This window comes from Lampetra fluviatilis, chromosome 47 (genome assembly GCF_964198595.1).
Source record: "Lampetra fluviatilis chromosome 47, kcLamFluv1.1, whole genome shotgun sequence".
Lineage (NCBI taxonomy): Eukaryota > Metazoa > Chordata > Hyperoartia > Petromyzontiformes > Petromyzontidae > Lampetra > Lampetra fluviatilis.
The window spans coordinates 63,451-89,557 of NC_136321.1; the positions used below are offsets into that span (position 1 = coordinate 63,451).

At 48.4% G+C, this 26,107-nt stretch overlaps 1 protein-coding gene across 1 annotated transcript; it reads right to left on the reverse strand.

Annotated features, from left to right (window-relative positions):
- Window positions 1-10,602: 10,602 nt before the first annotated feature.
- Window positions 10,603-25,885, reverse strand: LOC144947782 (uncharacterized). Its single transcript, XM_078877137.1, has 7 exons — window positions 25,790-25,885; window positions 24,053-24,172; window positions 23,494-23,757; window positions 22,337-22,456; window positions 21,778-22,041; window positions 20,621-20,740; window positions 10,603-10,731 (listed from the first exon to the last, which is right to left on the reverse strand). The coding sequence occupies exons 1-7, from the start codon at window positions 25,883-25,885 to the stop codon at window positions 10,603-10,605; spliced, it is 1,113 nt and encodes a 370-aa protein (XP_078733263.1).
- Between the last annotated feature and the right edge of the window lie 222 nt (window positions 25,886-26,107).

Genomic DNA, 26,107 nt, shown 5'->3' on the forward strand with positions numbered 1-26,107 from the left:
GAGTGTTATTTTGTGTTATTTTGTTGTTATGTTGTGGCCAGGAAGAGGTTAGCTTAGGGGTTTTGGTTTGCTATTCATAGGGATGTTAGTTGGGTGCTTGGTGTTGTGGTGTGTTGCTGTGTGGCGTTTTTGATGCTTGGCGTAGGGGTTGTTGTGTATATACCCCCTTTTTATATTTTTTAATATTATTATTTTTTTAAAGAATTATTCTGCCAACATATATAATTATTTTTTTTTAGACACGGGGCAACGTGGAACGAACACGCCCCCACACTTCCACAGATGCGCGCATACCTCACCTCAAAGGGCTAGAGGGCATGAAAGAGGGCAATAAAGGTCATAAAAACTCCCCTAATTTCACACAAGAGGAACAAGGGAGGGGGGAATGGCAGGCGGAGGGTTAGGATGACAATTTCGTTAAAAAGCCTTACGAAAAAAAACCCTTTGATAAAGACAAAACCAGGCCACGAAATATATAATTATATTCTTAACAAAGGAAACAACATTGACGACAAAAAGCACAGACGGGTTTTGAACCATGTTAGATAAACAAGTTACCAACTTAGCCATGAAGATTAAGCAGACAGTATCTATCCTCACTCCAATTGGGAACCAGACTACAGTCTGCACCAGAGTCGCGATTCATCAATTGTTAATTAAATACGGACATTATTTACTTTAAATAATTTCTACGCGGCCGGGCCGAAGCATCAAAGAATAATTATGGCTTGGGTCGCTCCAAAACAAAAATTCCTAGCCGGGATATCAGATTAAATAATCACAAGAAGTCAAATAATAAGTACGGAATTAAAGTGGATCTCCTAGAGGAGCTAAGGGCGGAGAAGTCTCTCATAATTAACCAAACGCAACATGGCCGTCTTTGTTTTCCCGAAGAGGATCTCCACACCCACACACCAGGGGCCAGGAGATTGCCCCAATAAAGGTTGGAACACATGCCTCCGAAGATAAATAAATAAGCGCATGCGCCGGGTGCTTCCACCGTGGAAACAACCGTCTTTGTCTCCCCGCAACACGGACAGCAAAAATTGCACACGCGAGCAAATAACATTTTTATGGGGAGATCGGGCCATGATGAAACACCGTGAACACGGTTACGGCATAATCAGGGTCGCTCGCAATCAAGTCACAATGGAACTAAGCAGCAAATAAGTCGCATTTCAACTTCCAAACCAAAACAAACTTGAGCTGTGCGAGACAAAAGATATGATTCCCGAGCAAGGGAGGGAATCATTAAGCTCGCTTAACGCGTAGGTTTTCACGACAAATATTATTCAGAAACAAAAACATGGATTAGAATATTTTTTTTTATAACTCGATGCGAACGCAATCGTCGGTCTGGTTAATGGATAACTTAGGTGGCGCCGTCACGAGGCCCCCACCCCTCCTTCTAGAATAATTACACAGCTGTGTCTTCAAAGCTAATAAACATACGGACTAACACACACGGACGGACACGACACACACGGACGCACAACTTCACCCCCACAGGAAGGTTTTATGACAGCCTTTGAACAACTCGGGAAACTGAGTGGAATTTCCCGATATAAGCCGAGGAAAAATCCATTCAAGCCAGATCATCAGGGGCTCTGGGCCCCATCTCGTCTCCGGGGCTTGAGCCCCCACCATCTCGTCTCCGGGGCTTCAGCCCCACCACAGTTCGTCACGGGGCGTCGGCTCCACCTCCTCTCGTCACCGCCAATGAAGAAGTTTTTCGTCATCCAGAATGACGAGGTTCACGGGGTAGCGACGTGCAGCAACAAGCCGAGGTCTGCACCACCTGAGAAGAATCGCTACCCTGAGTCGCCGAGCTGCGAGTGAATTCAACAAAGACACCAACGTCCACCCTGCCACGAACGAAACATCGCTCCTCGTCAGAATGACGACCAGCGAACAACCCGCAGGAAGGGCGGAGATCGCCAAGCGAGCAAAGCAGAGAGCGCAAAGCAGTGGAGAAAGCCTGATTGAACGGCTGTGAGGAGGAGGACAGCGCCATCGCATGCGCCGTGTGTTTGAGGCGCACACCGACCAACGGCCAGTGAGAACAGACTATACGTCCAGAGCGACGGCGAGCATCGTGCCGACTCAACAATCGTCCAGCAGTGGAGAAGCCGGGGGCTGCCACCAAGAGAGAGCAAGAGCCATCGCCTGCGCCGTGTGTTTGAGGCGCACACCGACCAACGACCCAGTGAGCACAGCCGCGTCGTCCAGAGCCACAAGCCAACACAGCCTGAAGCAAGGGCGAGTGTCCGTGTGAAGTTGGCAACGATCAAGGAGAGAGCCACAGCAGCAGCACGACCCGGGCGTCACCGAGCGTCGTGCCAACTCGTCATCTAGCAGTAGAGGGAGAGAGAGCGCAAGAGCAGCACGACTCGGACGTCACTGAGCGTCGTGCCAACTCGTCATCCAGCAGTGGAGAGAGAGAGAGAGAGAGCGCACAAGCAGAGACGTCCGAGCGAGGGAGCAGCAGGGGCTCGCTGCGGCCACGCCCAACCCAGAGAGGAACTTCGCTGGCGGCGGGTTGTATCCTCCCACACCACGCAAGCTAACGACACAACTCCCGGCTCTAAGAAATTTAATTAATATTACGAGGGGACAACGCACACACAGCACGCACACGAATAAGACTTAAACATTTTTTTTTATCTTTGCGTTTCAAAAAGGGTTGCCATTTCGAGGTGGTGCGTTCACTACCAATTGATCGTGCAAAGCAGTTGCTGCCGTCGAGTTACATGAATAAGAAATGTTTTAGTCATTCAATTTCGTTAATTGCATAATCTTGCCCATGAATTTATTGACGTATACTCGCTTTCGCATACTAGAGTGTCATGTGCTTGTTTAGAATTAAAATTGCTTAACACCAACTGTTCGAGTGCTTCTTTCCAAGTCCATGCAAAACTGTCTTATTCATAAGAGCTGTTACCTGCGATGAGATATGAAAATGGAGACCTAAAATATCATAACACACACTAGGATAATCGGTAAATGTTTAATCAATGATAATCGTGTTATCCTGATTGATAAACGAAACTAAGCCTAATTATCATAACTGCACACATTAACATAGTCACAAGCTTCCGCATAAATTACTACGATTATCTCCGTGATTATCATAATTTATGCATATAATCACATACATTATCATAATTTATGCATATAATTACACACATTAACATAATTAATGCGACTTGCGCATTTTTCGGGAAATTATTAATTTTTATTATTTTTTATCAAAATTTCATAATCCAACATATACAACAGGGTCTAGGATTGGTTTGTTGTTGGGGTTGTCTAGGATTGTTGTTGTTTATATGTGAGGGGACGTGGACAGCCGAGACGGCTGATTTTTCTTCACAGGGGGGGGTGATGTAGAGTTGTAAATAATGACGTTACGTCACGCTCGCCCTCCGGTGCAGTGACGTCAGAGAGTGACGTCATGCATGGCGGGTGGGACGGTGACGTCATGTCCTCCGGGGATATTTAGGGTGGGACCCGTGACGTGTTCTGGGTCGTCGCAAGGAGCCACGAAGGTGTGAGGTTGGAAGTTGGGACCCAGGGTAGGGGGAAATTAGCGCCAGGCTAGAGTAGCCTGTGTGAGTGCTAGGAATCCCCAGTACACTTCCCCTGGGGTGTGGAGTGTGAGTAGAGATGGGAACGTGTGCCTGCAGTGGGAACAGCCCAGCCGCCGAAGGAAGGCTAGAAGTTTAGAACCCCAACCTCGTCGCCGGGCGGTGATGGCGTGCCCCCGCCCGGGGCAGACGAGGGGAAGCCGTGCCGGGGTGTAGAATAATGGGAGACAGTTCCACGTGCAGACCAGAGTTCTGACGCGCACCATAACGGGGGCAGGCGTCGGGTGTGGAGTGTAAGCAGTGAGTGTGTAATACTCAAGTGTAAATGACATGTGAAGAGTGGTTAATAAACAACTGGCGCAAGCCCTTACATGAAGCTCCGTCTACGCATGGATCTACAAGTCTCCAGTGGTGTCAAGAATAACCACACAACATATGGACTAACACACATATTGACTCACACACACACACATCGACGTACACACACACATCGACTGACACAGACACACATAGTGACTTACACACTCACATGGAGCCATGCACACACATCGACTAACACACATCGACTAACACACACACATGGACTTACACACACACATCTGGCGTTGCCCGGGCTAAAACGACAGACACATCGACTTACGCACATACATATAGACTCAAACACACACATCGACTCACACACACACACACATCGACTTACACAGCAATCCCCGATGATGCCACAGCTAGAGCAATTCTCTCTCTGGCGAGCCTTAGCGAAGAACAGTATGAAAACAAAGGTCTTCCCAGTACTGGAAGGTGCATAAAGGAAATAAATGACTCCATTTGTAGTCTCAATGTCTTCCAAGATTTTCATGTAGGCTTCCATTTGTGCATCCATCAGCTTTGGTTAATTTTCCTAAATAATTAAAAGCTCTAAAACATCACAGCATATTTCACGTAGGATCTCTTGAGCAAGGGCATGCAGTTTGTCCCTGTAGGGTGTTGGTAATCCCATAGACGTGAGGTATTTTCCACCAATGGAGTGCAGTTTGTCCTGAAGGAGGATGAGGGCCTGTTTGAAGATGACATCAGAAAAGTTGATGTCGAGGTTTGTATTTTTTCATTGAGCTCCGTGGAGGATGTCCTCACTCATGCCTTTGTATTTTTGCCAGAGTCCCATGGGGTTATATGGGCTGCAAACTTGAATATTCATGCAGAAGAGCAATGTCAGTTGGAAAGGGGACTAACAGAAGCTTGTCATAGCTCTATGAAGATGGTGATCATCCGCAAGAATTGCACGAAGATTGCAAGCTTCCCCATATGTTTGACAGACAACTCCTTCCACTGTTTCGAGGTCTTGGAAATATGTGGGTCCTTTGGCAACATGGAGAAGCATTGGGAAAAAGTAGCACTGCTGATTGTTAGGATGAACAGTGTAGACTCTTTGTAAGGCATCAGATTTACCGTCATCAGCACGTCGCTTCCATTTTTTTTTAGCAGTCCATCTATAGTAGGAGGGTTGGCAGAAAATGGGTCACTTGGGCACAAAACAAAGAATGCCATCAGGGTGGTATCTTGTGCAGCCAGGGTCTGTTGTTGGGCATTTCCTTCGGTGAAGTAGATGCGTTGACCATTTTTGAGGTGAACTGCCAAATGGACGACTGTGGGGGAACAGTCATGGATGGGGAAAGCAAGAATTCTCCAAATGGCCTCATTGTTGCTGATGTATCTTCCTTGAAAAAAAGGTTTAACCTCATGCACACTTTGCCTCTTGGTTTTGTAAGGCAAAGACAGCCATGTCAGAGCCTTTGTTGATGTATTGGCAAACATATTTGATGGCTTTTTGTAGAATAGCAGAATTTGACGTTAAAGTGGGCCTGGTAGATCTTGCAGAGAAGAGGGAACGATCCACCTGTTGTCAACTTTAATATCTGAGTTAGTGGCAGATCTGAGCGTTGTTTTAAATCCTCCATGCTCAGTATTTATGCGACGATAAAGAGGATAGCCATCATGGGCCTACTGAGTGTCTTTAAAGTAGTTTTGTAGATACCTCTTGGTACACCTGTGGGCTTGCATACATGGCGCATTTGGATACAACTGGCCACATGGGTCATGGACCATTTGGTTGCAGACCACATTGAAAAAGTGCAGGGTCTTGATAGGGGTCAGGTAGCTCAGCACTGATAAATGTGTCAATGTGACTTGCATGAATTGTTTCCCTCATCCATAGCTAAATGTGAGCATGAGGAAGACGACGTTTTTGCCACCCAATGGTGTGCAAGTTACTGCTTGTCTATCCAAGGATGCCGCCTTCGTTGGTTGTAAAAAGCATCATGAGGTCATCAACTTTGAGTTTAAAGATCCTCACTAAGATGTCATGTCTGTCTGGTGGCTTTTGGTTTGGATAAAGGTAAACCTGGATCTCCTTTCATTTGGGATTGAAAGTGAAGGTGATAAAGAGATGGGGCCTGCCATATTGGCTGATGTACGTCATGGCATCCCGAGTCTTCTCTTGCATGTATCTTGGTCGAGCTGTGAATGAAGGCAAAATAGCTAATCTGCCCACATTCTGAGCGTTTGCATCTCCGTCGGCATTTATGGCGTCCCAGAGATGAGCATACTGTTCACACGCAGGCGGTTTTGATTCAGTTGAATGTAAAGAAGGTGCTCACTCTCAATGTTGGCATGCTCATTGACAACATACTGGTGAAAGAGGTTGGCGCACCATAATGTGGTTTCCTCCTCTGTCGATGATGATGAAGAAATAAAAGTTTTTTTAGAGGAGACAGTTTTGTGAGGATGTCTTTGTCTTGCAGCTTTGTAATTGGAGGAATCTTGACGTGGTACCCATCTTGGACTTTCGACAGTAAAATGTGTTATTGTAGGGCATCGTATGCTCTGTTAGTGTCAGGAAATCGTGCGATGGTGTTTTCTTGGTACGGAAGAACAATGTTTCTCTCACAATGTTCCTAACCCACCGAAAGAACAGCAACATCAACAATATTTAGGGCATTGAACCTCCCTACATGCTCCCCGCTTTGGAGGAAAGAAAAGGTGAGGTATGGCAAAATTTAAATGGTTGATGTTCCCACAAATGTAACAAAATGATAGAGTAAATGTAATTGGCTGTAACTACGAAAGTCCAACGTATTTAACAGTATAACATAGTACTCAGCATCGCAGTACTGCGTATCAGTAAATAGCGTGACGTGAGCAATGGAAACAATAGAAATGCATTGAAGAAATAAGATGAAGTCAATATTATAGAGCAGCAGTACGCACAGGTAAGTTGAGAAGCAGGCTACAGTCTAGATTATAGACTGCCAGTACGCTGACTCAATGACATAAGCATTGCTAGAGTCGACATAATAAGCTGGCAATACGGTCAGCAGCTGAAAGCAGCCTCCTTTTGCCCACTTCAGCAATTGTTTATTGCTGTGGTTGTTTCCACCTGATGACAGGCACTTGTGTTGCGCTCGAAACGTCGTGATTTAATTTATTTTCTACCTACGTGACTTACCGAAAGAGCCAAAAAGTTTGAGTATAGGCAACATATTATAAACTAGCATACACTTACAAATGCCCAAAAGCAAAATTAGCAGTGTAGATAATAGTGGCAGTGCATTGACGTCAATTAATCTGCAGGCAGCAGCACAGACTGGCAGTACACTGGTGCAGCGTCATAAAAAGACACCTAAATAAGTAAATATTTAGCAACTAATTATTGAAATATTAGTTGTCTGCACACAAACATTATTTTTGTAATATGTGCTAACTTATTTGTTTCATAATAGTAAACAATCTACGTGAGTTCTTCGAATGAAGCAATTAAATCGTACTTTACATTGCCGTGGTGAGGCCTAGTCCCGTGCAGAGCCCGCGGCCTCGCCTAGATTGCCTAGCCGGCGGAGGTGACACCTTGGCCAGGCTGGGGGCTGGGCCGCTCCACCCCACTATAATTGAGCCTCGTCGATACGATGCTACATGCCATCGTGTTGGCTACGTCATGACTCAATAGTGATCGAATGTGTCGTAGAGCCTGTTATGAAAATTGCTCAACCTGACTATAATTTTGCACGTGGTGTTCTTGCGAGTCTGTTCCGTGACCTCCTCTTGCCAGCGGCGGGCCTTCTACACTTCACGTTGGCCTCAAAGTGCACCTAGCATGGCACATGCGCCGTGGTGATGTCACTGCCACTTGGGTGAACGGCGGTTGTTGTTTCAACATATGAAGCTGCAGGAGTGGCTGTTGCCACACCACTCTGTTTAGCCTTCTTGGAATAAGTTGTCAAGTGGCGAACTTGTGTATAATAACCTTATGTGCAAACCTACACAGGCATGTTGTATGTATGTGTGTATAGGTGCTCGCTAACAGCACTTGCCACAAAAGTCGGTTAAGGCTCTATGGGGGATCTTTGTTTGTATGGAACTTCTTTTGCACCATACATAGACAATCGTGCTAATTGGAGGTGTGGGGGAAGGACAACAAATGAAACACACAAAAAGCAGTTCTAAAGAAATTAGTTTTCAATGTATATTTAAAAGTGCATAGCTCCAGTGGCTTTCTAATATCAGAAGTGTGTTCCAGAAAGACGCAGCAGCGCATCTAAAAGCGTGCAATGCCGTGACCACCATCTTTGTTCGATGGCTAGTCAAAAGCCGCTGTGAGGATGACTGGAGTTCGCATGATGGTTCGCGTTCCTTTATGAGATGAGCAAGGTATTGTTGTTCATTTGTGGCAAGCACTTTGCGTGTAATGAGCGTGACCTTAGTGTATTTGTTCAGCAACTGGAAGTCAATGCAGTTCGGCGAACACCGGACGGACATGGTCAGATCTTGCAGTACACGTGGCAAATAGTTTGTATACGCTGCAGCTTGGTAATAGTTTTGCCAGATGTCCCGTAGAGTAGCGAGTTGCAATAATTGAGCCTTGTCGATATGATGCTACATGCCACCGTGTTGGCTACGTCACGACTCAATAGTGGTCGAATGTGTCGTAGAGCCCTGATATGAAAATTGCTCGACCTGACTATATTTTGTACATGGTGATCAAACGACACATTCTGGTTTAGTATGGTGACGAGGCTCTTTAAGAGGAGTAGAAAAATGTAAATTCGGAAAGCACAAACGTTTAATGAGCACTGCATCGTCTTACTTACCGACATTAAAATCCTTTAGTGGAGAAAGGCGGACCGGTGATGTGTGGATTTTAATTAAAGCGGCGATCAGCTTGGGGTTGAGGCCTTGCTCATCCTCTCGGCCCTCCAAAAGCGGTGTTGGCGGGGAGCTGGCAGACAGGCGGATGTACACCTATGTGGTGGGATCATTACCAAGAAATCATGACACCAAGAGATCACAAAACCCATTCACTGCACCAAGAATAACCGTTTGCACAAAACGAGTATCTTGCCATGCTTGCATCTTTCTCTGTCGCCTTCTCGCCCTCTACGTTCTCAATCTTTGCTGTCTCTCTTTGTTCTTCCTTCTCTTCCTTGTGCTCAATCCATGCTTCTTTTCTTGCCCCCCTTCACTGGAACAAAGTTCCCCCTTCACATTAAGCATTCACCTTCCCTCACTAGTTTCCACTCTTCACTCAAAACTTACTTATTGTTTCCTAGTTCACCCCATGACCCCTTAATCTCCCCCTCATAACTGCCACCGCTATTTTCCCTCTTCATATCTTCATGATATGGCTTTCACTCATTCCTATTCATTTAATCCATACATCAACTGACTGTAAATTTTACTTTCACCGAATTTCCGCATCACAGATTTGCTCCCATTGCTTCCTCTCATTTATTTTATTCACCTCATCTCCACCATTACATTCATACGTTGTTGCACCGTTGTTAATTCTTTGAAAAGCGCCCTTGATTAAGGAGCTTTATACATTCCTTTAAGATAACAGCGCCCCATATGTAATACACACATTTAGGGTAGCAGTTTATTTTGCTTTCCGCAGCTCATTTTTAATGCACCGCTGAAGGTCTCCCCCAAACGCTGTTATTCGTGAGGGTTGTTTAATAATTCTGACAATGGCCAATACCTTTGTAGTCAAACACAATGACAACACTTCTCCCCTTCTACCAGATCCCAAAGCTTTTGTAGAAATCAGCAGCTGACCTTGAAGGTCTCTGCTCTCTTATAGTCATCACCTGGTGGATTTGGTTCTTTCCCTTCAGTCGCCAGCCTCTGGATGCCACTCTCGTGGCCGTTCTGTGACCTGCCCCTCTCCTCCATCATGCAAAAGTAACCCCCCAACCCCCATCACAACCTATGCTTGCCTGTTATATCTTAACACTGCCTCATATATGTTCTTACATACAAATACATTGCTCTTCAGATTATTACAATTCAGTATGATGCAGCACAACTCAACGTTATAGTAGACTCTCGATTATTCGCGCTAATGACGGGGAGGATGGCCGCGGATAATAAAAAATCATGGATAATTCCAAAATATGTATTGTCCGCAGATCTCTATGCTATAAAAAAACACTTACATAGATATACATTACAACTCACAAAATAAATGATCAGGTAAAATAAAAATGAAGCAGAACTGATGATAATGATTGTTTCTCTTTCGATTTAGAACAAATACTAACGATCGATCGGTCGATCATTAGTATGCGATGGCCTTGCTCAGTGATAACACTTTCCTGCTTCCGTGCAGAAGACCCTGCCCCCTAAGTGGACAGCAGCAGAGCCATGCCAATCAACATCAATCAAACTCCACCCACTGCTGTAAAGATCTACTGTAGAGGCAATCACATGGATTTCGGATCAACCGGAGCAACATATTTGTTCGGTTTAAGCAAGTAACTTGTAATAAACATTTCCAAGAATAACTATGTACAACTATTTTTCGATTATTAATTTGGGCTAAAGGGAAAATCCATGAGTTATTTATTTGTCAAAATCTCAGGTACAAGTTAATCAGCAAATCAGATAAACTGCACGCAGATAATCGAGTCAACTGTATTTGGATTCCTGGCGATGCCACCACCACCACTTTCGGAATTGACAGTGTCTACTTGTTAACCATCGCTGTTACCTGATTGGGAAGTTCCAAATGGGTGACCGAAACTGGGTAATATTGTCCTGGGGGTGGCAGCATCATAAAACTAAACCTGGTTGGCCTTTTCTGCAGCGTGAACACCTGCACCACACCGCACACACCACATCATGAATACACACGGAGAAAACACCACAATATTTTGTTAGTCCAAAGTAGTAAACACAAGTTTGACTTAAAAGTGATTACTCATGTGTCTACCGGAATAAAACCTACCGAGCTTAGCCTTTCTGGAATTCAGGCTACAAAATCCTCGCTCATATTTCCTGCTTAAAAGACCTCCGATTGGTTACTTGTGGGTATGAGATGCTGAAGTCTATTTCCTCTTTCCCACTGGCACACTTGTAGTGACTGGGAATGTCACTGTGTGGTGCCTGGCCTGCGAGGCCACGGCGGGATGTATACTGTTGTGTGTACACCCCGGACACGGGGTGTAGTACCAACCCTAGTGGGGGCTTGGGTGAGCGCTGGTTAAGCGCAGTGGCACCATGCACAGCCTGCGGTGTGGGCTCCCGTTGAGAAAGCGAGAGTGTCAGCCAGCTAGGGTTACGTTGGGGGCATGATACTCTGGCTGACATGGGGACATGTGACCGGATGATACTGGAGGGGGGCTATCGGTGGAGGGGGCCAATGGGTGGTCACATGGTCCGGGAAGAACTCTCGAGAGCCTTCGGGCAATGGTGAGAGAGATCGAGATGGTGGGCAGGGCGAGAGGCGAAGCCAGCCCCAGCCCAGCCCAATATAAGAGGGGCCCCCCAGTGAGGGGCTTGGGGTTCTTACTGTTGGAGAGGCAGGAGATCCATGTCAATCTTGAAGAAGCCTCCAGCCACGCGGTCCGGGACCCAGCTTGTGGTCCGGACTGGGTTAGCGGAACTGTGTCTAGTTCCGCCGTAGCGTGGTTAGTTTGGTGGTCACCACCCAAGAGTATGTTGTTAATAGCCTGGAGTATGTTGTGCAAATAGTTTAATAAAACGTGTTGCTCCCTAAGACAACGTCTGCGACTCAGTTGGACTCACTACAACTGGTGTCGGAAGTGGCCAACTTGCTAGGAAATAGCTAGCGGTAGACAGTCATGTCTACACATCGCAAAGTTCGTACATGGGCTTCGGACGACGAAGACGATGAAAAGCGGATTCCGCCCACGGCCGTCGATGAAGAAGAGCAGAGCGCCGTCGGAGCGCGTAGCGCTCGTCAGAGACTTGCACAGTCGCCTTGCGGAGCTTCTTCAGACGGCGTCCTCGATCCTCGCCGAGCTGCATCCTCTAACTGCTGCGGCGGAGGAGGGAGCGGCGGAGTCGTCTGGACGGAGCGACTCGGCCGCCATTTCACAAAGGGCGGGAACGTCGACGGCGCAGCCCATGCTTACGGCCGCCATTTTACTGCCGGCGCGGAGCGCGGAGGCCGCAAAGCTCGAAGCAGAGCGGTCCTCGCCGATGGACATCCCGTCCCTCCGCCGCCGACTGCCCTTCATTAAATAATTTGTTGCTGCCAGCGGCGATTGGGTAGCGTTTAAGCGGTGTTTCTGACCAATGCTGACTTTGCGGGATGGACGGAGGCGTTAAAAGCGCTGCCCACCACCCTCGACGACGACGCCTTGGCGGCGTTCCTCGCCATCCCGTCGTCTGACAGATCCACCCTACTGCTGACGTTCGACCAGATGGCGGCTGTTTGAGCCTCCGTTGAACACCCGGCAAAAGTTCGCCATAAGACGTAAAGGGGAGGGTGAGTCAGCTCTCGCCTACCATAGCGCGCTTTTGGCGCTAGCAAAGGCCACGTACCCTAAAATGGACCACGACGGTCTTTGACGCCTTGGTCCTCGAGAAGATGCTGGGAGTTGCAAAAGACCTCCACACTGTGCTTCCCGCTGAGGACGATGCGGTGTCTTCACTCCGGGTTGCCAGGTGCATACAGGTGCAGCAGGGTGTTGGTGGCATGCGCCACATCCTCCACAGAGCCGGAGGCCTACGCGGAGACCAAGCCTGCTCCTGCATGCTCGCTGCACCAGCAGGGTGGCGCCCATCGGGGTGCTGATGATCGGCGGAGGGACGACCGGCGACGTGCGAGGTCTTCATCATCTCAGTCCAGGAGTGGCCGGGTCGTCTGCTACAACTGTTGGCCTGCCGGGGAACGTCCAGTCGGGCTGTCGGTTTCCTCGACGGCGACCCCTGGGAAGTCCGCCTTCCTACGGCTCCCTGCTTCATAAGGCGAGTCACGGCGCACCCCACACTCGGCCCCGGGGTTCACTTCACCCATCGGGGGGGTCCGGTTTGGGTCGGGGTCGCGCGCGGGTTCGGCGGGAGTCGGGACGTGTTTGTGACGCGCGCCAGCTCCAACCGGATTAGTGGTCGGAGCTTTCTCATAGAGTGGTCACGGTGGCCAGGAGTTCGTCGGAAATACGTATGCTCGTTGATACCGGCGCGTCTTCGACTATTATTTCTGAACTTATCTATAACATTTTACCTCCTCGGTATCACGTTTTGGAACCTGTGGATGCTCCGTGTTTTGTCACTAATAGCGGATCGTTGGGAATAATCGGACGGATAACGGCTGAGTTGCATATCGCCGATGTCAAATTGTCGGGCCACGTTTTGGTTTCTACGGCCCGAGCCATCCCGTGTTTGCTCAGGACCGATTTTCTGCACAAGACGCCCCTGAAGATTTGTGTTGATCAGGGCTGTCTGGAATTGCCGTCGGGACGGCGTATGGCATTTCTTCCGTCTCCGACTCGTGTCTCCGCTAACGCGACGGTGCAGGCTATTGCATGCCGAACATTGCGGATTCCGCCTGGCGCACAAATGTTAGTGCCCCTCCAGTTGCGAAAACTGCTCAATGTGCGCACTGCGGATGAGGGTGTTGTTTTGGGGCCCTCCAATAAACTTAATCGCGGTATGTCGCTAGTGGCAGCCCAGACATTGGTGTCCCAGGACCAAGAACCTTTCATTCAGGTTCTTAATGTCGGGCCGGACAACGGCCATCCAGGAGAGTACCGTGCTGGCACATGCTTCGTCGGCGCGTCCAGAGAGGGACGTTGTGGGAAGTGTCGGGGTCGGCGCTCAAGCTCGTGGGTTCCAGGATGTGGACGAAGGATGGATTGATAAACTTTGCTCTGAGTGCGGCGATTTATCTATGGGATAAAGGGGGAAGCTGCGTGCTCTCTTGCGTGAATTTTCTGACATTTTTTGTAAAAGTCAATTTGATATTGGTCGCACGTCCCTTTTAAGCCACCATATTGATACGGGCGATGCTGCCCCGTTTCGGCAAAATCCTTATCGCTTGAGCCCGGCCGAGAAGGAACATGTTCATGTGGTGGTTGATGAGATGATGGCCGCGTACATCATCTCACCATCCACCAGTCCATGGGGTGCCCTGATCGTGCTTGTCAAGAAGCACAACGGCAGCTTGCGATTGTGTTGATTTCCGCAAGCTCAATAAGGTTTCCATCGCGGATGCATACCCCTTGCTGCGTATGGACGATTCCCTGGACACCCTGGCGGAAGCACGGTTCTTTTCTAACCTTGACCTTTTATCGGGATTTTGGCAATTGCCGCTCAATGAGGCTTCCAAGTCCAAGACGGCCTTTCGTACGCCGCAAGGGTTGTTCGAATTTAACCGGCTCCCTATGGGCCTCCAATCCGCACCGGCCACGTTTCACAGGCTGATGGAGCTTGTTTTAGCGGGCCTCCAGTGGGAATCGTGCCTAATATATTTGGACGACGTTGTCTTTGGTCGTACATTCGATGAACATTTGGATCCCCTGCGGACTGTTATTCCTAAGATGCGTGCGGCCGACCTGAAATTTAAACCACAGAAGTGTCACCTATAAAAATCGGTTCGATATTTGGGTCACATAGTGAGCGAATCAGGTATCGCTACGGACCCGGAGAAGACGGCGTGTGTCCGCACGTGGCCGACACCCACCTCGGCGAGCGAGGTGCGCAGTTTTATTGGCTTTGCTTCGTATTATCGCCGATTTGTCGCCGGCTTTGCATCCATTGTGAAGTCTCTCCACGCCTTGACTGCTAAGGGGCAAACATTTCATTGGGGGGAGGGGGCCGTGTTCTGCTCCATTCGCGATGGGCTGGTCAATGCCAATCCCCTGTGTTATCCTGATTTTAATTACCGTTCGTTTTGGATACGGACGCCAGTATTACCGGTATTGGAGCAGTATTATCTCAAGTTGTCAACAGCGTGGAGCATGTGATCGCTTATGGGAGCAGGGTGCTGTCCCCGAGCAGCGGTACTGCGTTACGCGCCAGGAATTGTTGGCCATTGTTGTTTTTGTGCAGCAATCCTGGCCTTATCTTATCTTGACATTTCGAGGTGCGCTCCGACCACGCAGTGCTCCAATATGCACTGCGTGTGGATCAGCCCTCGGGCCAATTATCACGCTGGCTTAAAATCCTGCAGGATTTTTCGTTCCGTGTTACGTATCGCAAAGGTTCTCGTCACACGAACGCTGATGCCCTGTCGAGATTGCCCGCGGGCGGCGGGTGTGCATGCTTTTCGGGTTCCGGTCGTTGTAGACCGGCCGAGTCAACCCCCCCCCCCCCCCCTCTCGTTGCATCCGCCGTGGACACAATGGGCGGGTCGGGCGACGTCCCGGCTGCGCGGGATGCGGTAATCGGGTTGGACTACGAGGTATGGGGGCGCTTGCAGGCGGAAGATGCGTCCTTGCTTAAATTACGACAGTGAGTCAAAGAGCCCACCGGTGAGGCGGCTACACGTGGTGTTGCCTCGGTTGTCCGGCGGGACGGGCTGCTTATGCACTGGGACGGTGGATTACGCCGGTACGCTATTGTTGTCCCTACCACTCTGCGTGGCGAGGTTGTTTGGGCTGTCCCTAAACGTCTGTTACATCTGGGTGTGCAAAAAACGCTGGCCGCTTCAAGGTTGCGTACAATGTGCGCGGCGGAAGCCACCGGCGAAATCTTGTTGTCCTCCGCTGCAATCCATTCAGGTGGCGTGAATCAACGAGCTGGTTGCCCTCGATATTCTCGGTCCATTTCCAACTTCCGCGCGAGGCAACAAATACTTGCTCGTTGGCGTCGAGTATTTCCCACGCTGGCCCATGGCCTGGCCACTTCCGAATCAATCGGCTATAGCTGTGACCGAGGCGTTCCTTAATGGCTATGTCCTGGATAAGGGTGCCCGAGCGCCTTTTGACCAATCAAGGTAAAAAAAACTCTTCGAAACTGCTGCGTGAGGTTCACGATTTTCTGGGGACAAACGTGCGCACGTCACCATACCATCCGCAGACGAACGGGCATGGTCGAACGCCTGAATAGAATGCTGACCTCCATGTTGGGTCACTTGGTCAGCGAGTCACAGCTGTATTGGGACTTGCATGTCCCTGCGGTTCTCGCCGACTACAGGATGGCCCCTCACACGTCCACCAGCTACACTCCCTTCTTTTTGATGTATGGACGGGAATATGATCCTCCCATCTCCATACAGTTGCAGGCCGCGCCGGCCGTGAAAGTGTCAAAACTTTCAGATTCCATTCGTTTCACTCTTGCAAAGCTCTCAGAAGCGCGGGAAGCTTCCAAGGTCAACTCCCGAGCCAGACAGTTGGCTAACGAGGGGCTGAAGGGGGTTCGTGTTTCCCTGTGCGATTGGTCGCCGAGCGATAGGGCCTGGTTGCATTGTCTGCATGTGCCCATGGGCACAACCCCTAAGTTGCTGCAACCCTGAAAGGGGGCCGGTTGATTTTGTTTGGGTTGTGCGTCCACAATGTGTCCAAATTCGGCTTGGTGAGCAGAGTTGTTTTATCTTCTTGGATCTTTCGGTAAAGTCACGTAGAAGGGAAGTAATAAAATAATAAAAATAAAACATAATAAAATAATTCTCACGACGTTTCGGCCACAACACAAGCAGCCGTCCTCAGGTGAAGACCAGGTCTGTCGAGGCGACAGCGTCTAAATGAAACACCACCATGCTTGGAGCGTCTATTTAAGCTGGGTTGGAAGGGGGGGGAAATGCGCCTTGACAAAAGAATCTGCATATCAAGAGGAATTTAGCATATTCATGGAAAATGCAAGAATGCGACTAGTGCTACTTATGAAATGCGTAGGAGGTGGGCGGGGGGTTTTCAAAGTCATATTATGCCCATGCATTATGCAGGATTAGCAGCATCAAAGGGAGGGGGTAGGGGCAGCATCAATAAAGGGAAGGAATGTTAATAGTATGCAGCTGCAGTAACCAAACAACCACGTAAAAAGCTAAAGTATAAACTACATAGTATCATCAGTATGCTAAATATACTCTCAATAAGCTGAGCTATTAACCGTAAATAATACATTACAATTCTAGGTCGTAAAAAATATAATATGCTTCCAGCTAAATTTTTTAAACTTTTTCCTTACATCACACGGGTCTATCCCGTACTATATGCTGCCATAGACAAACCCAACATTAAATTGTATACTGTATTACTATACACTACCCTATGTCTTAGAATAATACATAGTGTAATATTACACTATGTATTATTCTACCCACCCAACTGTATACCACACTGCTGTATATTCACTATACAATTACGATACTATATATTACCTTATACATTGTATTAAACATTACACTTTAATACTATTTATAATTATACAATATGCTATACACTATACCATTGACCGTCGCGTGAAAGGTACTAAGAGGAAGCAACGAAATATGTCAATGGGAGAGTGGTGATAGGAAGCTTGCAGCGGAGCAAAGGATCCATTCCCTGCGGAGAATACAAGATATATAGTCAATGTCAGTGAGCGGAACGCAGTCTGAAAGTCACCGTAAACGTGGACACAATCAGTTAAGATCCGAAATGGTTTATTACATCCTTCCAATGATTGCTAAGCCGGAATCCATCTTCTCGGTTGAAATTGTCTCTGTGTTTGTATATGTGGATCGCCTCATGAACGAATCTCTCATGGTAGCCAGATGGCTTGCAAAGAACCTCTGTCTTGGAGAAGTCAATGTCATGTGAACCCACTGAATTGTAACAGTGATCTGCCACGGCTGAGGTGTTTGTCCTACCGTGTTTCAAGTCTGCTTTATGTTCACGGATGCGGTCCGAGACATGTCGTTTGGTTTCTCCAATGTAACTGCTACCACAGAGGCAACTTAGTTTGTAGACGCCAGGGTACTGTATGTCTGGAACCACATCTTTTACAGACGGCACCAGATCACGGATTTTATGTTCTGTGTTGAATCGGACCTGGATCTTGTGTTTAATCAGGATTTTGGAGATCTTTTATGTGACCCCAGCAATGTAGGGTAAGGTGATGGTCTTGAGAGGCTCCTCAACAGGATCCTTCTTGATGGTTGGAGTGATGGCCTTGCGGATTGTGTAGTCGGAGTAACCATTAGCCTTAAGAGCTTGGCGTACGTGTTTGAGTTCACTGGCAATGTGTTCCTGGTCGGAAATGCATTGGGCTCTATGGTATAGAGTCTTGATGAGGGAATTATTCTGGGATGGATGGTGGTGGGAATCTGGTGTCAGGTAAGCATCCGTATGGGTGGCTTTCCTGTACCCCTATCCCCTCCCTTTGATGCTGCTAGTCCTGCATAATGCACAGGCATATGTAGTACTAATCACATTCCTGCATTTCCCATAAATATGCTAAATTCCTCTTGATATGCAAAATCTTTTGTCGAAGCGCCCTTTCCCCCCCTTCCAACCCAGCTTATATATATGCTCGTGTGCTGTTTCATTCAGACGCTGTCTCCCCGACAGACCTGGTTTTCACCTGAGGACGGCTGCTTGCGTTGTGGCCGAAACGTCGTGAGAATTATTTAATTATGTTTTATTTTTATTATTTTATTACTTCCCTTCTACGTGACTTTACCGAAAGAACCAAGAAGATTAATCCCTGCAGTCACGAAAGCTTTAAATCGAAATTTGGCTTAAAATTGTATGGGCGCAGAAGGAAAAGGTTCACTGGGCCAACCGCAATAAGTTATTCACGACATTGGGAGAGGCTGAGGGTGGAATATTAGGCAAAAAGAGCAGACCCGTAGACTAGAACTACTGGGCACGGAAGAACAATGGGTTTTCTTTAGCGCAAATATGCTCCTGCAGGGGCGCGTGCATGCACGCCTCCGTGTTCGTTTGTGTGATGGTGTGTGTGGACGTGTGCGGGATAACCGCGGGCGGTGGTGAGTCAGCCAATCAGCCATGTCCCTCAGAAAGGGCGCTGGCGTGGGGAGGCCGATCACTCGATCGGCGGGGGCCCGGCCAGAGGCGGCCGACGAGGAGGAGGGGGGAGTGGAGGGGGTGGACGTCGCGCCCCGCCCACTCACGGGGAGCGGGGAGGCGGGCGTCGGCCCCCACTCTCCAGGTAGAGAAACTCTCCACTCCTTCCTCAATTGCCCCATGACTCAAGATGGAGATATGAGGAGGTCGAGTATTTGATGGACATAAAATACCAAGGCAGGTGCTTTGTTTTGATGAGACAGATGGAAAGGCTTCATCTCTTAGTGGCATGCTCCAGGTTCAGCAGCAGTCTCCAACTCCTTTTCAGAGTGAGCAGCAATTACAAGATCATCAACTAACATGGCTAACCAGTAAGGAGCATTCCCTTGACTGCACCCGGTCATCAATCAATCAGCCATCCACTGGATATGTACCAGACAAAAGTTCCACTGGTACAATTTTGGAAAGCTTCTTGAACTTCACAATCAAAAAATGTTAAGTGTCGGAGCAAGAGGACATTCCTGTTACACACAAAGCTATACGCATTTAAAACACTCTAGGTGTGATGTCATGCATTTTCACTATCATTAGCCCAGCACCTGGCCTGATTTGGTCACGAGCCAGATTCAGATGGCGTAGCATTGTTTGGTTCCGGCTCGGCTCAGTATTTAACCAGTGGAAAAACAAAACATACCGTAATGGCCCGTGCTGACTAACTTGGATTTTCCAGTGAAAAGGGGTAAAAGTGGTGCAAAGTTGCATTCTAACCATCTATCCTCGAGCATGATCGCATGAAGGTTATCAGACACATGTTTCCCCAGCCCCCTGTGTTATAAAGATACACAAATTATTTAGCAATACTGAATCTGCATTGCCAGTGTTATTCACAAATGTGTTGTTTTTTGCTATAAATTTGCGCTCAGTTGCCCATGAGCCAGTACACATACATAAAGCAAAAATCCCACGCCCAAAAAGTGAGCATGCATATAGGATAAATAAGTAATACAAAATTACTGGGCCATATCCTTTCGCGTATGAAAAGTAAACCCATAAAAAAATTATTTGCAGAATGAAATTAAAATATTTTGACTCCCTTAAAACCAACAAAAATTTAAATGAGAATATATTGTTTAAATAGCGCGTGAACTCAACAAAAATAACCAAAATAAGTCGTTTAAATAACTTGTAAAAACAAAAATAAGTTGTTTAAATAACTTGTAAAAACATACCAGGGGCTCATCCCACATGACATCTTCCTCCTGCTCATCTTGGTCACCGCTACCCCCCGGCCCCTCCGTAGCTGCCACATCTTCATCATCTTCCTCCTCCCTCCATTCACCAAGAGCGCCCAGAGCTGCACCCTTCCCCTCTCCTGAGTCCTCCGCTTTAAGAGCGTGAACCGCCACGCTATCAAAGAAGTGTGGCAATTCTCTCACTTGAATCCGGCCATCAGTGCTCGTTGGTTTTCTCTCGCCTTCCACGGGCCCTTGCCCCTGGGAATGTCAGGTGATATGCATTTAAGATATCGTTATTACTTTACGATTTCATACCCCAACTCTTCAAAATATATTTAATAGACCCTAACCCAAAGCATTAAACACAATTATGGAACGAATATGAAGCAACCTACCCACATGGAGTTGAGTTGCACGAACCACGAAAGTGATGCCACCACAGGTGGTACCAACAAGTGAAAAATTCGGTCTGGGCTCACGGACTATGTAAATCAGTAAACTAATATAGTCCCAAGCCCTGACAGAGTGTTGTTGTTGGTGCTGCGGTGTAAACCTGTGGGCTGCACTGCTCCCCGCCGAGAGGCTCAGCCAACACCAAAAGAGCCTCCAGGGAGCCCTGCTGCTCTGTGTAGATGTCCACTTGGAGGGGCAGTGACGCTTCATTGTAGGGCACCTGCAAGCACACGAAACAAAGGCACGCACACACACGGCACAAACGCATGCATGGCACAAACGTGCATGCACGGCATGGCACAAACGCGCACGCACGGCACAGCACAAACGCGCACGCACGGCACGGCACAAACGCGCACGCACGGCACAAACGCGCACGCACGGCACAAACGCGCACGCACGGCACAAACGCACACGCACGGCACAAGTGCGCGCACGGCATGGCACGGCATGGCATGCATGCACGCACGGCACGCACGATACAAATGCGCACGCACGGCACAAACGCGCGCACGCACGGCACAAACGCGCGCACCCACGGCACAAACGCGAGCGCGCACGGCAAAAACGCACACACAGCACACGGCAAAAACGCACACACGGCAAAAACGCACACACGGCACACACACTTGACATTTGTTACCGGAGTCAAAGTTGACAACAGATTTAGAACAAAAAATATTCCACATTTTGTTGGCGACAGTATGGCTCGTTTTAAATTAATTATATCAGAATATTGGCCAAAAAATTACTGATAATTAAAAAACAATGTCATAAAAAACGTGGCAGTCCACTATGTATTCAAAGGGGAACCAAGCAATTTTCGATGTAAATGTGTACGGAATGGGGGTGTATCTCTTTATCAATTGTTTCTCATTCGCGTAACTGTGGCGGAAACTCGTCAAACATTTTGTTGCTATTCATCAAAATAGTTTGCACCGTGCACAATGTTTTTTTCCAGGTCTCTCTTGCAAACAAAAATAATGCATTACTTAATTGGGCTCTTCACCGAGCTGGTTTTAATCCCAGCCGGTGGTTTGCCGCAAACGGGTGTGGAACTATAGGGCAGGGGCAGGCTGAGACTAGGAGAATAGGCCTCGCTTTCCATGAAGTTCATGAAGTATGGACCGTAAGCAAATTTAAATGAGAATATATTGTTCAAATAGCGCGTGAACTTAACAAAAATAACCAAAATAAGTTGATTAAATAACTTGTAAAAACAAAAATAAGTTGTTTAAATAACTTGTAAAAACATACCAGGGGCTCATCCCACGTGACATCTTCCTCCTGCTCATCTTGGCCACCGCTACCCCCCGGCCCCTCCGTAGCTGCCACATCTTCATCATCTTCCTCCTCCCTCCATTCGCCAAGAGCGCCCAGAGCTGCACCCTTCCCCTCTCCTGAGTCCTCCGCTTTAAGAGCGTGAACTGCCACGCTATCAAAGAAGCGTGGCAATTCTCTCACTTGAATCCGGCCTTCAGTGCTCGTTGGTTTTCTCGCGCCTTCCACGGGCCCTTGCCCCTGGGAATGTCAGGTGATATGCATTTAAGATCTCGTTATTACTTTACGATTTCATACCCCAACTCTTCAAAAGATATTTAATAGACCCTAACCCAAAGCATTAAACACAATTATGGAACGAATATGAAGCAACCTACCCACATGGAGTTGAGTTGCACGAACCACTAAAGTGATGCCACCACAGGTGGTACCAACAAGTGAAAAATTCGGTCTGGGCTCACGGACTATGTAAATCAGTAAACTAATGTAGTCCCAAGCCCTGACAGAGTGTTGTTGTTGGTGCTGCGGTGTAGACCTGTGGGCTGCACTGCTCCCCGCCGAGAGGCTCAGCCAACACCAAAAGAGCCTCCAGGGAGCCCTGCTGCTCTGTGTAGATGTCCACTTGGAGGGGCAGTGACGCTTCATTGTAGGGCACCTGCAAGCACACGACACAAAGGCACGCACACACACGGCACAAACGCATGCACGGCACAAACGTGCATGCACGGCATGGCACAAACGCGCACGCACGGCACAGCACAAACGCGCACGCACGGCACGGCACAAACGCGCACGCACGGCACAAACGCGCACGCACGGCACAAACGCGCACGCACGGCACAAACGCACACGCACGGCACAAGTGCGCGCACGGCATGGCACGGCATGGCATGCATGCACGCACGGCACGCACGATACAAATGCGCACGCACGGCACAAACGCGCGCACGCACGGCACAAACGCGCGCACCCACGGCACAAACGCGAGCGCGCACGGCAAAAACGCACACACAGCACACGGCAAAAACGCACACACGGCAAAAACGCACACACGGCACACACACTTGACATTTGTTACCGGAGTCAAAGTTGACAACAGATTTAGAACAAAAAATATTCCACATTTTGTTGGCGACAGTATGGCTCGTTTTAAATTAATTATATCAGAATATTGGCCCAAAAATTACTGATAATTAAAAAACAATGTCATAAAAAACGTGGCAGTCCACTATGTATTCAAAGGGGAACCAAGCAATTTTCGATGTAAATGTGTACGGAATGGGGGTGTATCTCTTTATCAATTGTTTCTCATTCGCGTAACTGTGGCGGAAACTCGTCAAACATTTTGTTGCTATTCATCAAAATAGTTTGCACCGTGCACAATGTTTTTTTCCAGGTCTCTCTTGCAAACAAAAATAATGCATTTCTTAATTGGGCTCTTCACCGAGCTGGTTTTAATCCCAGCCGGTGGTTTGCCGCAAACGGGTGTGGAACTATAGGGCAGGGGCAGGCTGAGACTAGGAGAATAGGCCTCGCTTTCCATGAAGTTCATGAAGTATGGACCGTAAGCAAATTTAAATGAGAATATATTGTTCAAATAGCGCGTGAACTTAACAAAAATAACCAAAATAAGTTGATTAAATAACTTGTAAAAACAAAAATAAGTTGTTTAAATAACTTGTAAAAACATACCAGGGGCTCATCCCACGTGACATCTTCCTCCTGCTCATCTTGGCCACCGCTACCCCCCGGCCCCTCCGTAGCTGCCACATCTTCATCATCTTCCTCCTCCCTCCATTCGCCAAGAGCGCCCAGAGCTGCACCCTTCCCCTCTCCTGAGTCCTCCGCTTTAAGAGCGTGAACTGCCACGCTATCAAAGAAGCGTGGCAATTCTCTCACTTGAATCCGGCCTTCAGTGCTCGTTGGTTTTCTCGCGCCTTCCACGGGCCCTTGCCCCTGGGAATGTCAGGTGATATGCATTTAAGATCTCGTTATTACTTTACGATTTCATACCCCAACTCTTCAAAAGATATTTAATAGACCCTAACCCAAAGCATTAAACACAATTATGGAACGAATATGAAGCAACCTACCCACATGGAGTTGAGTTGCACGAACCACTAAAGTGATGCCACCACAGGTGGTACCAACAAGTGAAAAATTCGGTCTGGGCTCACGGACTATGTAAATCAGTAAACTAATGTAGTCCCAAGCCCTGACAGAGTGTTGTTGTTGGTGCTGCGGTGTAGACCTGTGGGCTGCACTGCTCCCCGCCGAGAGGCTCAGCCAACACCAAAAGAGCCTCCAGGGAGCCCTGCTGCTCTGTGTAGATGTCCACTTGGAGGGGCAGTGACGCTTCATTGTAGGGCACCTGCAAGCACACGACACAAAGGCACGCACACACACGGCACAAACGCATGCATGGCACAAACGCACATACACGGCACAAACGCACGCACGGCACAAATGCACGCACGGCACAAACGCGCATGCACGGCCAGGCACAAACGCGCATGCACGGCCAGGCACAAACGCGCATGCACGGCGAGGCACAAACGCATACGTACGGCACGGCACAAACGCGCACGCACACACACGGCACAAACGCGCACGCACACACACGGCACAAACGCACGCACGGCACAAACGCGCACGCACGGCACGGCACAAACGCGAACACACGGCACGGCACAAACGCACAGGCACGGCACAAACGCGCACGCACGGCACGGCACAAACGCACAGGCACGGCACAAACGCGCACGCACGGCACGGCACAAACGCACAGGCACGGCACAAACGCGCACGCACGGCACGGCACAAACACGCACACACGGCACGGCACAAACGCGCGCGCACGGCACAAACGCGCGCGCACGGCACAAACACGCGCGCACGGCACAAACGCGCGCGCACGGCACAAACGCGAGCGCACGGCACAAGTGCGCGCACAGCACAAGTGCGCGCACGGCATGGCATGGCATGCACGCACGGTAAAAATGCGCACGCACGGCACAAATGCGCACACACGGCACAAACGCATGCACGCACGGCACAAACGCGTGCACGCACGGCACAAAAACGCACACATGGCACACACACTTGACATTTGTTACCGGAGTCAAAGTTGACAGCAGATTTAGAACAAAAAATATTCCACATTTTGTTGGAGACAGTATGGCTCGTTTTAAATTAATTACATCAGAATAGTGGCCAAAAAATTACTGATAATTTAAAAACAATGTCATAAAAAAGCTGGTTTTAATCCCAGCCAGTGGTTTGCCACAAACGAGGGTGGAATTATAGGGCAGGGGCAGGCTGAGACTAGGAGAATAGGCATCGCTTTCCATGAAGTTCATGAAGTATGGACCCTAAGCAGTAGTAGAACCCCAGTTCAGATTTTATAGGTGTTGCCTTCACCACCTGAACACACTGCTTCACTGGTGGGAAACCCCGGATTAATAAAAAAAGATCGGCCATCACAGACGAATCAATGCACTTACTGCGTGTGAGTGTGCACTTCTGTGGTAGTGTCGTGATTAGCGAGCTGCGCTACAAACCCGGTGACCCGAGTTCACTTCCCGCTTGCGACCAACACCAGTGACGATTATCTGAACCGATACTGAAATAAGTACCTGGTGCGGTGTGTTAAACATCGCCGCTAGGGAGACAAAGGTGGCCGGGAATTGTGCTGGCAACTCACCCCCTTGTGTGCCATGCCAGCCTTCATAGATGGTCGTTAACAGCACTTGCCCCAACAATCTGTTAAGGCTACACGGGGGATCTTTGTCTGGTGCACTTGCGTCCAAGTTATCGGAGTCGTTGGTGATTGTAAACAAAGCCAATGCTGCAACCTGGGCAATGCAGTTGGCTGCAAAGAGGCCACGTCCATCGTGATGAATCATGTTGAGGACAATTCTCCCGATCTGTTTGCGTGTACAGGCACTTGGATGCCACCGTGAAGGCTGCTCATTTTCCTTCCAAGTACCTTCAGTGTCATGCTCACAGTTTGTCCACACAGCATTCTGGAGAGGTATTCAACCACCTCGACCTTCTGTCCGTCCCCTTCATCCTGGAAGTACATTGTCACAAGACCGCAGCAGTAACCAACATATCTTATCAGCATCTTCATGAAAAATGTGCGCCGATGTGAACTCTTAGTTAATATTTAACTTTCATGTTGCTGTGCTTAAAAAACTGAGAAAATATTAAGTTGTTGCTCGTACACATTATAAATACAGCATTCAAAGCTGATATACTGCACTGTAAAGGCTACCAAAATAAAATAAATCAAGACAACATGGTA